The 16,383-nt window shown below is 41.0% G+C and overlaps 1 protein-coding gene across 3 annotated transcripts in view; it reads left to right on the top strand.

The window, feature by feature from the left end:
- Positions 1 to 16,383, top strand: part of GRAMD4 (GRAM domain containing 4) — a 78,695-nt gene that overhangs the window by 22,824 nt on the left and 39,488 nt on the right. For all 3 annotated transcript variants that reach the window (XM_054178152.1, XM_054178153.1, XM_054178154.1), the window contains exons 2-3: positions 1,549 to 1,759; positions 11,638 to 11,758. In XM_054178152.1, the coding sequence (XP_054034127.1) occupies positions 1,549 to 1,759; positions 11,638 to 11,758 (332 nt within the window). The remainder of the gene's footprint in view (positions 1 to 1,548; positions 1,760 to 11,637; positions 11,759 to 16,383) is intronic.

Here is a 16,383-nt window from a genome sequence, read left to right as displayed (position 1 = left end):
CACTGTGGGCTGCGCCTGTCCCTCCTGTTGGCTGAACACCAGTACTACTGCCAATCTCACTCAGAGCTGCTTTCCCGTTAACTTCTGCCTGCTTGTTTCCGGCTGTTTGTCCTGTTTCTGTGTCTTCCTCATCACATTTGAATTAGAACTAGCCCTCTGATGTCTCCATCTGATACATGTAAAAATAGAACACCTTTTTGATGCGCATATCTCTCAATCTATCAACAAGCACACAACTATTATTGCCAATAACAGATCCCCACACAGCAAATAAATCATTTTGGGGTCCCAGCTGCTCACATAAGCCTCTGTAACAGGAATACTAAATTCATATATCTGTGCAGAAACAGTTACAGTCAAGTTGTTATAACTTCTTAGCCACAGAAATCCCAAGCAGCGGTCATACAGCATTTGCAGCTTCTATTTAAACCAAAGGAACAGTTGTATGCCAAATACCTACCTATTTTATCAACCATGGCTGACATACACCACTTGTACAGCATTCAGTCAGAGCAGAATATATCACAAAACCCCAAACAGCTTCATTTTGCCCCCTTAATCTGAGCAGGAATCAATCAAGCAATTCGCCCACGTTGGGAGCCAAATATTTTGTAATGTGGTAGATTGAAGTTTCTCTGCCAGCTTTAACTTTGCCAGACCAGCTCAGAAGGAAATGAAAGCTGTATTTACAAGCAAAAACTGCACTCAACAATGGAATGCAATGACTATGTACAAAATACACAGTATTTACAATATTCTACAGATATTTACAATTACCAAACAACACGAAAATCCCCCTGGTCAGAGACCAGGGAAGCCGTTCCACTGCTGCCCCACCTCTCCCCCCCCAGAGAGAAAGGAGCAGAGAGAAAGCAATGGGTTAGACTTAACTAAACAATGCAGCCAAGGTCAGCTGAAAAGCAGATTAGTCTCTCCCAAGTGAAGCAAGCACAGAGAGATAGAAAAGAGAATTGTTTTGGTACAGCCTGTTTTATAGTAGATATTTATCCAATGAATTTGTTTAGAATAATCTTTTGTTTTCCTTTTTATGCCCAATAGTGAGTGACTTTTTTTTTTCCTACTTTTCTGCTCAAAATCTGTAACTAAATTTTAAAGGCATAGCCTAAAACCACCACAGCCTCCTCTCTTTTGCTGCAGGCTTTCTGGGAATTGAAGGATTGGTTGTGAAGCTTAGTGGATTTTTGTCTTTGATAAGAAGCATCAGCAAGTTGAAGAACTTGGACTTGCCAACCAGACAGTTTTTGTTTCAAGTAACCTGTTAGAAACTGACTTCTCAACCTTTGCAGTGCAGATTGGGCCCTTGAGACCGAGGCTGTAGTAGTGCAGGAGGGTGGTAAATTATCAACTACTGGAAAACGAATTGTGCATTTGTTAAATTGTGGAAACAAATGTCTGTTGAAGAGGTAAGCTGCAGCATGGTTTTCCAGTAATGGCAGAAAGCCCCTTGAAAGATGGTTAGAAGCAGTTAGTGATCAGTATTTAGGTTTATCACAAGTTTTCTAATGTACGCTTGTCCATTTCTTGCAGAGACTCCAATCGTCATGTTAAGGTAAAGCAGAAAAGTGCAGTGCTGAACATGCTAAAGAAGTTGGACAAAATAAGGTTCAGAGGTCACAAGAGAGATGAGTTCCTTGATTTAGCAGAGTCTCCAAATGCTTCAGACACTGAATGTGGGGATGAAATCCCGGTGAAAATACCTCGAACATCAACTCGAGACAATGAAGAGCTGAGAGACCCTGTAAGTATTTAAATATCATTATGTTGCATGGTTGCCAGGCATAAAAATAAGAGGAATTAATAATTCTTTGTTACTGTATTTTGGATTTAACACTTGAAGATTTGTGAACTAGAAAGTTTCCAGTAATAGGCATCCATTTTGTGTAAAGATCAGTTAGTGCTTCAGTATTAGGGATCCTTGTCCCTACTACTGATTTTCGAAGTTGTGGGTTGGCAGGTTTGTTAACCTAGTATGGGCTTCTGAATGCTGGGGGGGGGGTGGTATTTATTTATTTGTTGAATTACTGATGAGCACATCTGAAGGAAAGACTTTGCAGTCTGAGGAGCTCAGGTCTGCTCAGATGACACTGTTTAGTATTGTAGGGTTAAGACTTACCCTGGCTTCATTACAGTCTCACCACTTTGATCTTCAGTGTTGTATCCAGTAGTACTTAATGCTATAGAGCTGGTTCACATCTCTGCAGGGGATGATCAAAACTCTTCAGGTACTAAAAGTTTCTGGTGCTTGTGAACAGAAGCAACAGAACAGGCTTACTTCTTTAAAATACACTGTTTCAGGAAAAGTTGAATATTGTTTAAAAAAAAGTTAGAATTTTTACCACCCTACTTGGAAATTAAATACGCAGTTTTTATGTCCAAAATGTGGTCAGGTTGTCTGAAAGCTCCGTTCTAGAAACACGGCACTTGGTCACCACTAGTGTTCATAGAATATTCAGAGTTGAAAAGGACCTCCAGAGATCACTGAGTCCAAATCCCCTGCCAAAGCAGGATCACCTAAGCCAGACACACAGGCAGACATCCAGGTGGGTTTTGAAAGTCACCAGAGAAAGAGACCCCACAACTTCCCTGGGCAGCCTGTTCCAGTGCTCCATCACCCTCACCTTAAAGGAGTCTCTCCTTGTGTTGAAGTGGAGCCTCCTGTGCTCTAGCTTGTACCCACTGTTCCTTATCCTATCAGTGGACACCAGTGAGAAGAGACTGGGACTGTTATCTTGACACTCACACCTCAGATATTTAGAGATGTTTATAAGATTCCCTCTCAGCTTTTTCTTCTCAAGACTAAACAGCCCCAGGTGTCTCAGTCTTTCTTCACAGGAGAGATGTTAAGTCCTGCAGTCATCCTTGTAGTTCTCTGTTGGACTCTTTTCAGCAGATCCCTGTCTCTCCCTCTCTTAGGGAAGCCCAAAACTGGATACAGTATTCCAGGTGTGGTCTCACCAGGGCAGAGTAGAGGGGGAGGAGAACCTGGACCTAGTACTGATCCCTGGGGAACACTACTGGCCACAGGCTTCCAAGTGGACTCTGCACCACTGATCGCATCTCTGAACTCTGTTTAGCTGTTTCCCAATCCACAGTCCAATCATCTTAGCCAAAGACTTCAAACTGTATGGGCTTAACCATCTCCTTTGGGTTTGGCAGCTTGTATCCTATTAGTTTTTTTAAATTAAAGTGGGCTTGCATGGTATTAAATGCACTCTTGTTTACATGGCCCTCTTTTGACAGAATTTTTTTCCTGTAATCATGGAACAAGCAGATAATGATGATAGAATGGTTTTCAGTCAAAAAACTCTATTATATGCAAATCCTTAAGCTCTGTAGACAAGAAAGTCTGTTGAACACCCTTTCTTTACTGTTATTCTACTGAATACGATCTGTTGTTTTTTAGGATACGTGTATTGTGTACACTAGAACTAATCTGTGCTGCAGCCCTTCCAACATGGCATTTTCTGTGGTTTTTGTAGGTAAATACTACCTTATTTTCATTGAGCTTAAGGCATTAGATTTATGTGCAAAGAGCAGGGACTACTCTTTGTGTCTAATCAGAACGATTGGAATGGCAGAACTAGAGGCTGCAGAAAGATCTGTCTTAAAGAAATAGAGAAAACACTATCTAGGATTTAGGAGCAGGATGGTATGACTGAGGAAATACCTACAGTAAACCTACAGTTTTGACTGTTACAATACAGATTTTATTTTTTTTTTTTTTATTCTTCTCGTTGCACTGCTTCCATTTGTTGTTATGTAGATGTTCGAATCACCTTGAGCAAAGCTTCCAGGACGAGACGTAAGCAGGCGAAGACGTTCATTGTTATACAGCAAAGTTATAGACTCTATCAGAAGGCACGTGTCACATCTCAGTCATTTTCTACTGGCATGCCTGTAATTAAGGCATAGAGTAAGTCAAAATAACAAAACAATATTTTAATACATGCAACCAAATTCTGCCTAGTTTCTCTCCTTTGGTTACAAGGTGTTTACATTCTTTTCAGAGTCAAAGACAAAACATAGCTTTCTCTAATTCAAGCAAAGGCAAATCTTCCCTGTAGCCTTCCAAAGATAGCCCAAAACAATCCTCCTTCCACATTTGACTAGTTAGGAAATCTTACGGTTACATGGCTGTGATGATGGTCACTGTTTTCTCAAATTATTGAGCTCTGGGTGCTGAGAAAGTAATCTGAAGAGAAACATGTTGCTTTCTAGCTGTTTTGGGCCAGTGTTAACAGTGTGAGCTTCAACAAGGCTAAATGCCAGGTCCTGCACTTGGGTCACCACAACCCCATAAAATGCTACAGGCTTGGGGAAGTGTGACTGGAAAGCTGTCTAGCAGAAAGGGATCTGGGGGTTCTAACCAATAAGTGGCTGAATATGAGCCAGCAGTGTGCCCAGGTGGTCAAGAAAGTAAATGGCATTCTGGCTTGTATTAGGAACCCACTGTCCAGCAGGAGTAGGAAGGTGATTGTCCCCCTGTACTTGGCATTGGTGAGGCCACATGTTGAGTATAGTGCTCAGTTTTGAGCACCTCAGTACAAGAGAGATACTGAGATGCTTGAACAAGTGCAGAGGAGGGCAGCAAAGCTGGTGAAGGGCCTGCAGAATAAGTCTTATGAGGAGCAACTGAAGGAGCTGGGACTGTTTAGTCTGGAAAAGAGAAGACTGAGGAGAGACCTCATTGCTCTACAACTACCTGAAAGGATGTTGTAGAGAGACTAGTGCTGGTCTCTTCTCACAGATAATTAGCAATAGAACAAGAGGGGATGGCCTCAAACTGCAACAGGATTAAGTTTCAACTGGACATTAGGAAAAACATTTTTCATAGAAAGAGTGGTCAAGCACTGGAATAGGCTGCCCAGGGAGGTGGTTGAGTCACCCACTATCCCTGGGTGTGTTTAAAGGTCATACGGATGCGGTGCTTGGGGATATAGTTTAGGGCTGAGCTTTGTAGAGTAGGGTTAATGGTTGGAGTTGATGATCTCAAGGGTCTTTTCCAACCTGAATGATTCTTTGATTCTGTGATTGCAGACTAAGTAGGCTGTCATGGGATAAGTCCAGTTGAGTGTAGCTCTTTAAGTGCAGAGAGAAAGGGAGAGGAAAGCAGCAGCAGCATCAGACTTACTGCTTTGTCCTGTTCCTCAGCACCTTTGGGTGCTCCAAACCAGTGGGATGCTGCAACAGCCAGAGAGCAGCAGCTGTGTTAGAGTTACAAGCAAAATAAGCAAACTTGAATGCAAAAAAAGGCCGACTTACAAGGGCTAAATTTCAGATAGGATGTTTGGGCCATTACCACTTGCTCCCCAGAGATCACTGCTGCCCATCCACAAAATGAAGGGAGAACAAATAATCCTGTGTGTCGCAGAGGTGCTGGGGGTAAAAATAAAACTTTTATGTTTAAGTCAGTATGAAATAGTGGCTGAGATTGTGTGAACAGGGCAATCCTGAATTATCCCTGTGTTCCTTACTGAGATTGTGTGGTTGAATTGTGACTGAATTGTTTTTAGTTGCTTAGGGAGAGTGACTTTCTTTTTCAGGCTCTGTAAGCAACTTGATATTATAGTTTTGTTAACACTGATCATAAGAAGATAAGTCTTGTTGGTTTCTTTCTGTTCAATACCTTTGGAACTGTTAAAAGCATAGAAAAGTCAGTTTGAGTCTTGTGCATAAACTGAAGTTATGCTGCATGTTTTTTCAGATAGGTGTGAGCTGTACTGTGCTTTCACTATAGCTGCTTCACTGCTTCCATTAAAATCTGAGTGCAGAACTCATGGACTTGAAAGCGCAAGATTGGTGGCTTGTAACAGCATAGTCATGCAAAATTTAAGTCCTGGTCCCCTTCTCTGCATCTTCAATATGTAGATGACTCCACTGTCAGCCATTCCCTTGGCAAAGGCTTCATCTCTACCCCGTGTTGGTTTTTTTTCGGGGTTGTTTTTTGTTGTTGTTTTTTCCTTTCTTCCCACCCCCCCCCCCTTTGGTGTATTAATTATTACAGAGCCATTTAAGAATGCTGTCTATTAGAACAGTACAGCACAGTCATATGAATGGCCCTTCTGTAGTGTGCCTCAGTAGTATGTAGTACACTTAGAAATGTGCATATCAGATGTCTCTTCTTTATGTATGTGCCTGAACTTACCAAGGGTATCCAAAAACTTGCTGCAAATGGAGGTTTTGAAAAGTCAGGCAAGCCTGTGATTGCAGAGCTCTGACTATCTGCAATGAAGAGCATCCTCTGTTGCACACCTCCTACAAGTAAAGTGAATGTTCAGCCCCAGATGGGGCTTAATCTCAATACTTCACATGTGTTACTGAAGTAGCATCTGCAAAATTACACCCTATAGAAGAACAGAAAGGATGGTCAGATAAGGTCATCTTACTCTTTAACTTAAACCATGAGTTTTACCTATTTACTTCAATAATAAATATAGCTAGTTCCTGGTAGGAGGGTCCTGAGATTGGAAGGATTTGTTGTTTTCCTTTAAATTCTCAGAAATCACTGAGGAGAATTGACTCTCTAATTTGAACTGTCTCAATCTCAATTGACAGGCTGTCTGCTTGCATGTATATGTGGGGTATTTTAACCCCTCACCCTATTGAAGTTCCCTGACTACCAGGTACGTCTTAGAGAGTGGGTACTTTCTTAGGTCTCTGTGGGTAGTTGGACACTGCCGTCAGATCATTGCCAAGACAGCTGGGCTGGTTAACAAATTAACTCTTTGCTAAGATTTAATTGCTTCCCAGGTTATTTCTTATTCCTTTCTTTCTTTACTGTAGATGGTTTGTAGTCTTTTTAAAGCAAAGATATTCAGTAACATCCCAGTATTTGCCAGTCCTGGCTTGAATTGCCTCATTTTAAATTATGTCTTGTCATTTTGTGCTAGAGATTAATTTATGTACATTGTTAATTTCCCTATTATTATTGTTTTAAAGGACAAAATGTTCAGTTTTCTGTGTAGGTATAAGAATGAACTTGGTACAGAGGGGAATCTCATCCCCTTTGACAGAGCAGGGAAAGAACAAATAATTTGTGTTTAAGCCCACAGAGGTTCTGCACTAACCTGACAGTGAGAATTGTAAGTCAAAAGCACTCTTGTATGTGGCATATTGTACTGAAAGCAGTCTAATCTACTTATGCAAGTTCTATACTGGTGTGCAGGGATTAAATCTAAGTTATTGTGGTACAGAAAACATTAATTGCTGGTCCAGTACAGTTTGGCTTTTCCTGCAACATGTCAATAAAAACATGACTGGAAGGTACAAAGCATGATGCAGACATTGCAATTAAGACATTAAAGTCTCAGAACCTAGCTAGCACTAGTTTTATTTTAAATTTATGTAAAATATAGCTGTTCTAGGAGCTTGCCAATGTGGCTGTGCTTTCAAGAATAGCTGCTAGGGATTAACTATTGATGCTGATGCTTTCATTCTTGAGCAGTGTTGCTGGGTTCTCACTTTCCTGGCAGCAGGTAAATGCAACATGCACTGGAAACCCTTTCATAACTTCCAGTAAGAAAATGCATGTATGAAGAATCAGCTGAGAAATTCTGGAGCCTGACATCTCCCTAGACAAGCATTGTAGTCTGACCTTTTTTGTCCTTACTGCTCAAATGAATGCAAGTTAAAATGTTGTATTTAAGCTACTTCTCCTCTGTGTCATGGCCACTGCTGGGCCCTGAGAAGTGACTTCAATGGATGGTTATGTCCCTAGGCTTAATGTGCTGTGTCCTTGCTGCTCCCCATCCTCAGTGTTTGCAAACTGCTCCTCTCTAAGTGAATTACACACTTGAAATGACATCAATGTTTTGTTAGATATTCCTAGAGAAAAGTCATCCACATATGATGACAGTGCAAGTGAAATAGAAAGAGAGAATGGGCCAATTATTTTTCTGTCTGATGATGTGTTGTGCTGTAGATGGAGAGAACAGATCCACATCTGCTTGATTAAGAAATTGCATAGACCTTATCTGTGGCTGTACAGTGAGAGTGCAGTCAGTGCTTAGCACACAAAACAAAATAACCAGGGCTCACAGGATGAAGAGGATTTGGAGAGGCAGAAAACTCTCAAGTTGGGAAATGCTGTTACAAAAAGTGTGAACTGCAGATAGCTTAAAAAACACATTTGTGGTAGATGTGGTTTTTCATATCCGGAGCTCGATGTGACTTGGAACAGCAGATCTGAACTCTGATAAGGCAATCTGTCATCATCAGAAATCTTTCTTTAACCCCTCTCTCTCTGACTCCCTGCTCAGCTGGTGTTTTGCTGGCTTCCTAGGCACTGCCAAGCCTTGTGCATGGTCTTCACTAAGCAATAGTGATTGCTAACATTTTAAGAGGTCTCCCGTGTCAAATACGGTCAAAGCTAGAAAGGCAAAAGGAAAAGCAGAAATCTTTGGAAGCCTTCAGGGCCTTTACTGTGAGTCAGAAGCAAGCAAAGGCATCTGTACAGTACCGTGTAGTTAATCCCACCCGAGTTCTAGCACTAGCCTACAGAGGCAACAGAAAGGAGAAACCTTTACCCAGTTAACACTGGAATTAATACAATTTTGTTAACTTACAAGTTGAGTCAGTTATGCTAACTTCAGAGTGAGACAGTTTTAATTCAGAGCTAGATAGCTGATCTTCAGCAACTTTATAGTCTTCATTTCTTATCTTTTTTTAGCTTTTTATCACCTCTTGTCAGCTGTGATGGTGTGGAGAAAAAACTTCTGGGACAAGAGAACCATGCACTTGCATATCTCCCATACAGCCATCCTAGACATGCTCAATTTTCTGAACTCAGTTCTAACTTGTATTCATTAATGCATTATAATGTCAGTAATTTGGAAAGCTTTATTTGCCACCAAACTTGCATCATTTTGTGTATTACTACTCTGGTTAAAGTATTTTACACAACTACAATAATGACATTATCTTACTCTTAGTATACTTAGCAAGCAGACTTATATTTTGACTTAGTGGATTTTTTAAATCCTTCCCCACCCCAACTTAGAAGATCATTGTAACCTTTTGCATTAGTTTAATGATGTGTACCTCATGATTTTTAATCTGTCAAATGATGTTGGACTTCTTGGATCCAGTGCTTTAGCAGATAGATTTTTTGAAACTTAGAGCCTTGTTGACTCATACCACTGGTGTCAGTACTATGCAACTTTTGCTTTTTTCTTCTTCCTAAGAGATAGTCAAGGTATCCTGGGATTATTCATTAAAGATATAGTATCTAAGAAGCAGCAAAAGTGGAGCTGGTTCTTAGATGGAAATGTAGACATTCTCTAGATGTTCTGAAAGGTAGCTCATCTATGGCTGAAATATCTTTAGTATCTTCAATGAGGATGAAAGCTTGAATATGTGTAGACATATACCAGCCCATTTCTTCTCCCTTATCTCAGTCTCTGTGCTCCTGTCCCCTCCTCAGTGCATGGATCTGGGGACTGAGGTCTGGTTGGACAGGAGCTTGGTTACTGCCTAATCACTGGACCGATGCACAGGCACATTCTTGATGGGTACAGCATCTTGCACATTAATCCATACATGATTTTATTTATTTATCTGTTTACGTTGAAGCAGTGGCCCTGTTTCTTTAGACAGCTCCATATGACCATCTGCATGCTGGAACCAGAGATTGTCCCTTTGTTCCAGATGTGGCTATGCAATGCAGAAAGGCATGCATTAATGCCTGGGCAGCAATCTGCATTTTAAAAACTAATAATGCCTCCCTTGTTCCTGCCTGGAGTGTGTTGTAGGGGTGCTGCTGCTTGCCTTCAGCCACACCATTCTCTATGGGACTCTTCAAGTGCCTGGCAAGTGATAACACTAAATTGTGCATCATAAATAAATATGACTGAGCTCTGTAGAGAAGAAATCAACACAGAAGTTAATTGTCATCCTGTGCTCATCTGCAAACAGACAGCTGTTACTCTTCAGCAGTGGCTGGAGTGGTTGTAAATGGTGTGTTTCTGCACCTCTCTGGCAGGTGTGAGTGAGAAATGTGGAGCATGGTGGGGAGGATGCTGTGCTGCAGCTCCTGTGTGAGGAGTACCCTGTAATCTGTCCATCTTCTCTATGGCATGATTCATGCTGTCTCCTAAATGGGAAGCAGCAAAGAGATGCTGCTGAGCCAACAACTTCTGCTCCTTATCAGGACCAGTGATGTTGGCAGAGTGCTATGCGGGTGTGTGTTGCTTTTGGGACTGGAAATAGCATCTCAGCTTGGCACTGTATTGAGTAAGCCCAGGTGAGGAGTTAGTGCCAGGTGAACACTGTGCAGTAAAATGGCTACAGAGCTCTGATTTGCCTGTATAGACAAATGTTGAGGCTTAAACTCAGCATCTGTTCAGCTCAAGCAAGGAAACAGATGTTTAATAGGTATCTCCACACTGTTAATCTTAAAAATGCAAATCATTCTCAGCAGGGAAAATACTCAGTGAGTTTTCTGCACCTCTTTCCCAAAACACAGGAAATGTCTTTTAAGTAGCTCTCTTGTAGGTTAGTTGAATTTATATATGTATGTAATTTAAGCTGTCATGGTTAAATGTATGCAAGCTGACTTTTGAAAGCTATACAATTCCTGAATGTTTTCAGGGATAAAGGGGAGGGGAATAGTTATGATAGGTAAATAAATCCCATTTTGTTTTTGAGAATTTTTTAGATGTAGGCTTCTATAATCTAGGACTTTGATTTTGAGTATAAGGTGTTGGAGAAGCTTCTGTAATTCTCTTTGAAAAACTTTTTGTAAGTAATGGGGTTGGCACCGAGTGCCTGAATAACCATTACCCAGGAGATGCCCTCACCCACCCTCTTCCCTGCTGTCTAAAAATGCTCACTTGATGAGAGAAAGACAGCATCACCTGACTTCTGCCATGTGGGCTTGAGATTTTTCTGTGCTCACTTTGTGGAGGTGGTAGTTGTCACTGCTCTTCCTAACTAATCAAATAGTTCTTTAATTTCTGCATTTTGCAGCGTTTTCAGCACTAAGATCATTTCAGGGGTGTTGTTAAATCTGTCAAGACAGATAATCTCCTGACTTCCCCCTCTCGTGGCCTGCCAGGGTGAGCTTCTGGCACCAGTGACATCCTTCAGCAGTAACCTGTCTGTGCTGGATGGAACCCTTCCTTGCAGAGAGACCATGGTCTTCAGAATTGCAGATTCCATGAGAAGATAATGTACAATATGTGTTTTCTAGAAGCCTAGTAAATACATAGAAAAGTCTTTTGCTAACTGCAGAATTTTGTATGTTACATTGACCATTCATTTCATGGGAAGAGGCGAGGGATAGTATAAATACATCCTTTAAATCAGCAGAAGAAAGACTAAATGATAATACAGCAGAGGCAGTAGTGGCAGCGGAGAGGGCAGGAATCTTTGTTTTCTGTAGCTCCCTGAGATCTGCCAAAGTGCATTCTGTAAACTTGCATGGATGCTGTGCATTTGATTGGCTTTCACTCATTTATTTTGGTGATTTAATGCTGAACAAGAGGCATGCTAAGTTGTTGATACTTGCACATTTCTCAGGTGACTGATTCTTTACTGCCCCAGAAGCTGACATATATAAATAATAAAAAAAAAGTCCACGTGTCTCTGAGCTGTCAGTGTGTTCTAACTTTCTTCTAGGCTGGTCCAGGGACCATCATCATGGCTGCAGGAGTCCAGGATTTCAACAGAACAGAGTCTGACAGACTGAATGAGATCAAAGGTCACCTGGAAATAGCCTTACTGGAAAAACACTTTTTACGTAAGTATAAACTTCATGCTCTGCAGAAATGAATGGCTTAAGCCTGCTGAAATAAGGCTTCTCTAAACTGCAGAAACTGGCATCAGAATTTTGAAGTGTGCTGGTGTGCAGATAGTGCATAGGCTGATGTGTAGATAGCATAGCATAGCATGTGGCTGACACATCTCCATGAGGAATGTAAAAGCATGCCCCAGGTTTCTGGGTCACCCAGATTATTTATTTTATTTTTTCCTCATTGCATTACTCAGAATATACCTCAGTACGTGGCAAAAGCTGTGTAGTTTATGCCTTGGTGTTGACACCTTAGAATCAACTCAACCTTAATGTGGTTGCAGTAGGTGTTTTTGTCTAGTAGTACTTATAAGAAGGAAGAGATTTCTGAAGCGGTGACCAATGCGTTTCTTTGGCTGCTGTTTCAACAAGTAATAGGCCTTAAAGCACTTCTCAACAACACAGGAATTATTCATTAGTGAGAAATACACCTTAGAGTATCTTTAGATTTCAAGTGTTATTTGTTTGAGATTCTGTATTTTCTATATGTGTATATATGAGACAAAGTTTGCATTCGTGGCTGGAGGCACTTGTAATTCTGGGGATTTTATCTCAGCAGATCTGCACTGCTGGCTTGTAAGACAGGATAGCTAATTAAAGCCAAAGGAAAAAAGGGGGGCAAGCATTCCTTTACCTTCATAGAAGTAGAGATCTCTCTAATAAGTCAAAGAGAATCCTTACTTAGTTGCTTCCCAAAATGGTAATTTTAAAGAGTTATTTTTGAACTTCAGAATATGAAGGTTGTTTTAATGTTCAGAGCTTGCCATATATTTTCTAAGGGGATATCTGGAGCAAGCAGTTACTAGAGAGAAATAGTTGTCTGTAAATGGAAAATATCTTGATCTGTGATGTCAGATGAATCTCTTCCTTAGTGAAGAGATAATCTAAACATCTGGAGAAGTGAAAATGAGGAATGCTCAGTGTGTTGCATAGCTGTAAATGTAAATAAAATGTGACTGGAAATGCAAGGGGTTTAAGCTGCAGACTAACAGGAGGATGAGGGGTGGAGGAGGGGATCATGGATAATGATGTCTTAAGCAAGGGAGAGATCATCTGACTCTTCCAGCTGAAAGGGCTAAAGTTGCTTTTCTTGTCTGTGTGGGAATGGTCTTAATCTCTGTAATATGATGGCTCCTTTTGAGCTGTACTACCAGAAGGCTGAATTTGTGCTTGTTGGGTCTGGTGAGAACATGCCTCTTGAGGTGGATTTCTGCAGAACAAGACTTGAAAGGCTATTGAGTGAAAAGTGCTTAGTTTGGCCCTCTGAATACACGGGGATGGAAAAAGCTTTGTCTTGGAGCTATCACCATCAGAATCATCTTTTTCTAATGGACTTTGTATATTACTGTAACTTGTTCTTAACACACTTGAATGCTGCCTTAGTGCTGGCTGAGGGTTCAGGTGGGGAAGGCAATTGCTGAAATGGGGCAGCTAGGTTAATATGCTAAGGTTAGTTGTGCTTTTTTGTGCTTCCAAGATCTGTCTGTATCTAAACAAGAAAGGAAAAACTTGCTTTCTGCTCTTGCATTTAAAAGATAAAATGACAGGCAGTATCTTTTTGAGTTTGCACCTTCCTGTTACTGTTTGTGCCTTGTTCACTTATATCAGCACTCTGGTCTCTGTGCCACAAAGTGCTTTCTAAGCATGCCTGCACCCTATGGTTACTACATGAGGTATTATTTAACTCTTATTCAAAGATGTTCAAGCCTTTTGCAGTGCTAATTTTAGCAGCTCAGGGAAGAGGGAGGTGGCGGTAGCAGCAGCTAAGAGTAACCAAAGACAGGTGACAGAGAGGAGAGGGTTAGTCATAGACTGGTAAATTGAAGTGCCGTGTGAGCATGAAAAGCTTCAGGAGGAAATACAGTCTTCTCTCACAAGGGTTTGGCATTCCAGTCTGTACAGCAGGCGTTGACAGGAGTCTCTACAGACTTAAGAAACTGCTGATTTCAATTATGGGTTTTATACCAACATTACAAAAGAAGCTGGCATTGTGCTTCTGTCCCGTTGACATTTCTGCTTCCCCATGCTCTTCATTCTCATGCCTTTTTAAACCTTGCTTGTGACTGTCTTCACAGTGGTTTCTCTCTGGCTTCCACTTATGTCAAAAGTGACCCAATGATTCTTTAAGAAAGGTGACCTAACAGAATATTGATCTCATGAAAGTAGAGCTCTAGAAAACCATACACAGGGTTTGGGCAGCTCTAGGGTATTAGAAGTGATAAACTATAGAGGCAAAGTGTATGGTGTTGGTTGTGACCAGCAAAAAACTTGTACTATGTACTCTTCTGTACAGAAATACAAATACCTGCTCAAACAGCTACAGTAATTGGCAGTCCTGAGCTGGTCCCTGTTCTGAGCCTGGCTTGTGCAATTTGTTGTCATCATTACACAAAGCATGTGAACGATGGTGGCATGAAGATAACAGAATGCTGGAGGGCTCAACCTAGAAGATATGCCATCACACTGGCTTTCTGTGGGGCTCACTAACCAAAGTGCAGAATTGTGGTGACAGAATTGTGCTGGTTTAGTTCCTCCACCAGCTCAAGCACATGCCACCTACACACCATATCCTGTAGGTGGATTGTGCTCTTGCTTCTACCTTTTTTGCATGCCCAACTTGGCTTAATAAACTGCAGAGTCAGTGTGACAGCTCAGGCAAGGCAGCAGTCAGTCCTGCTGTGCCTGTCCCTTTTGTATAGCTGGGCTGGAGATTGCAGGAGCCTCATGTGGATCCTGCCCTTCCCTGCTCAGATTACTAACATGAAAGCTTTGGAGGAGCCTACTGCTCTCTTATCTGGTTAGCACTGAAATGTTTATAGCCTTTCACTTCTGCCAGAAATTGAGAGTTCTTGCACAGTTCTTGCAATGACAGTTTTATTCAGTTCCCTTCATTTTTAATGGATTCTGAAACTCTACTGGCATTTTTAGTCTCTGAAATTCCTGAAAATTCACAGAGCAGCAGTGCTTCTCATGACTTTCAAGCTCACAAAGGTGTATCTAGCAATAGAAAACTTCCCACTTGATGTTTTGAGAAGGGGATCTGTCTCAGCAGATTTTTAAGATAGTTTGAATACTTGCAGGAAAATGATCTAGTGAAAACACTAGATAAAAATGTTAAGATACTAATTGGTGGTTGACGTGACTATTTTGTACATACCATACTAATGACATCTTAATTCTTCCTAACCTCACCCTCTTGAAGTGGGATGTAACAGGAGTAGTGAGAGAGAAGACTAGACAAGTTGGCAGTTTGTCAAATGTGATATGCTTTGTAAATCACTCTCCCTCAATACATGAAATAGAAGAACACTTCATGCGAAACTCTGCTGTTGAGAAGACTGCAAGGGGAATATTAATTGCATTGGGAAGCAGGATGATGGTTCAGACACAGCCTTCCCTCCACTGCTTCTACATCAGAGTTAGCTTATTTCCTGTTGGTGTAAAGGGCCCATGCTGCTTCCCCTTCTGCAGGTGTATGCAAAGAGACTTAAAAATTGGTCATCAGAAGCTGTGCTTGTTGTGACTACTGGAACAGGACCTTTGCTTTTGAAAGAGGAGAGGCACAACAGAATGATGGAAACAAAACAAGTGAAAAAAAAAAAGAGATTGTTTGACTTTCAAACAAGGATTGTTTATCTGCCCAATCCACTGTTAGCTTTTGTTGGGTTTTTTTTTCTTGTTGTTTTTTTTTTTTTTTTAGGCAAATTGGCATGACGTTTTCAAAAGCTGATGTGTCACTTTTCTTTTTGATGTGTGCAGGTAAGCCAGACTGAGCTGGAGAAAGCATATAGTGCAAATGTGGGGTTTGTATTGAACCACTTGATTTCTCCATTCTACCAAAACACCTGTGTAAGATAGGGTAAGGGGGAGCAAAGGATATCCACTCAAGGGTATTTCTCTCTGTTTTCAGCTTTTAATGACACCAGTTTTTCTATTAGAAAAATCCTCCCTGCTCTTTCCCTGCTTTTTTTCCTCTGTATGAAAAACTCATGAAAACAAGAGACTTAACCACAAAGAAAATCATTACACTGACAAAACAAGGTGTTGTCAAATGCAGCTGCTTCTAGTTCGTTCTTCAGTTTTCCTTCATTGGTGACTTGGTTTGTTTCACTTTTTGTTTGTTTGGGGTGGGTTTTTTGGGGGGGATGGGTGGTTGGTTCCCGCCCCCCCTCCCAGCTGGTTAGCATTTGGATGTCTTAGTTTTTGTCCCCATCCATAGCCTGGTTGAGTTAAAAACTCTTGAAAAATTTTTAACACTATTTTATTCTACACACTATAGCTGAGGAAAGGTCATCTGAAGAGAAAGTAGTTCACAATGAGTCTTTTAGAGCAATAGGAAAAAATTTTTGAGGAAGGAGGAATGAGTTCATTGAGGATTAATTGTATAGCTAAATATGTGGACAATTCATTTTGATCTGTGTATAGTAGTAGATCATGTGAGGTGGTGGTTTGTTGGGATTTTTTTTGCACTTTCTCTTGATTTTACTTCTTCCATGCAGGGGTTTCTTTGCTCACACAGGGCTTCTCGTCACTGAATAAATTCATTGAATGGTACAAAAATTACAACAGAAGTT

This window comes from Dryobates pubescens, chromosome Z, assembly GCF_014839835.1.
Source record: "Dryobates pubescens isolate bDryPub1 chromosome Z, bDryPub1.pri, whole genome shotgun sequence".
In the NCBI taxonomy this organism is placed as follows: Eukaryota; Metazoa; Chordata; class Aves; order Piciformes; family Picidae; genus Dryobates; species Dryobates pubescens.
This window is presented reverse-complemented; position numbering and strand designations above follow the sequence as displayed.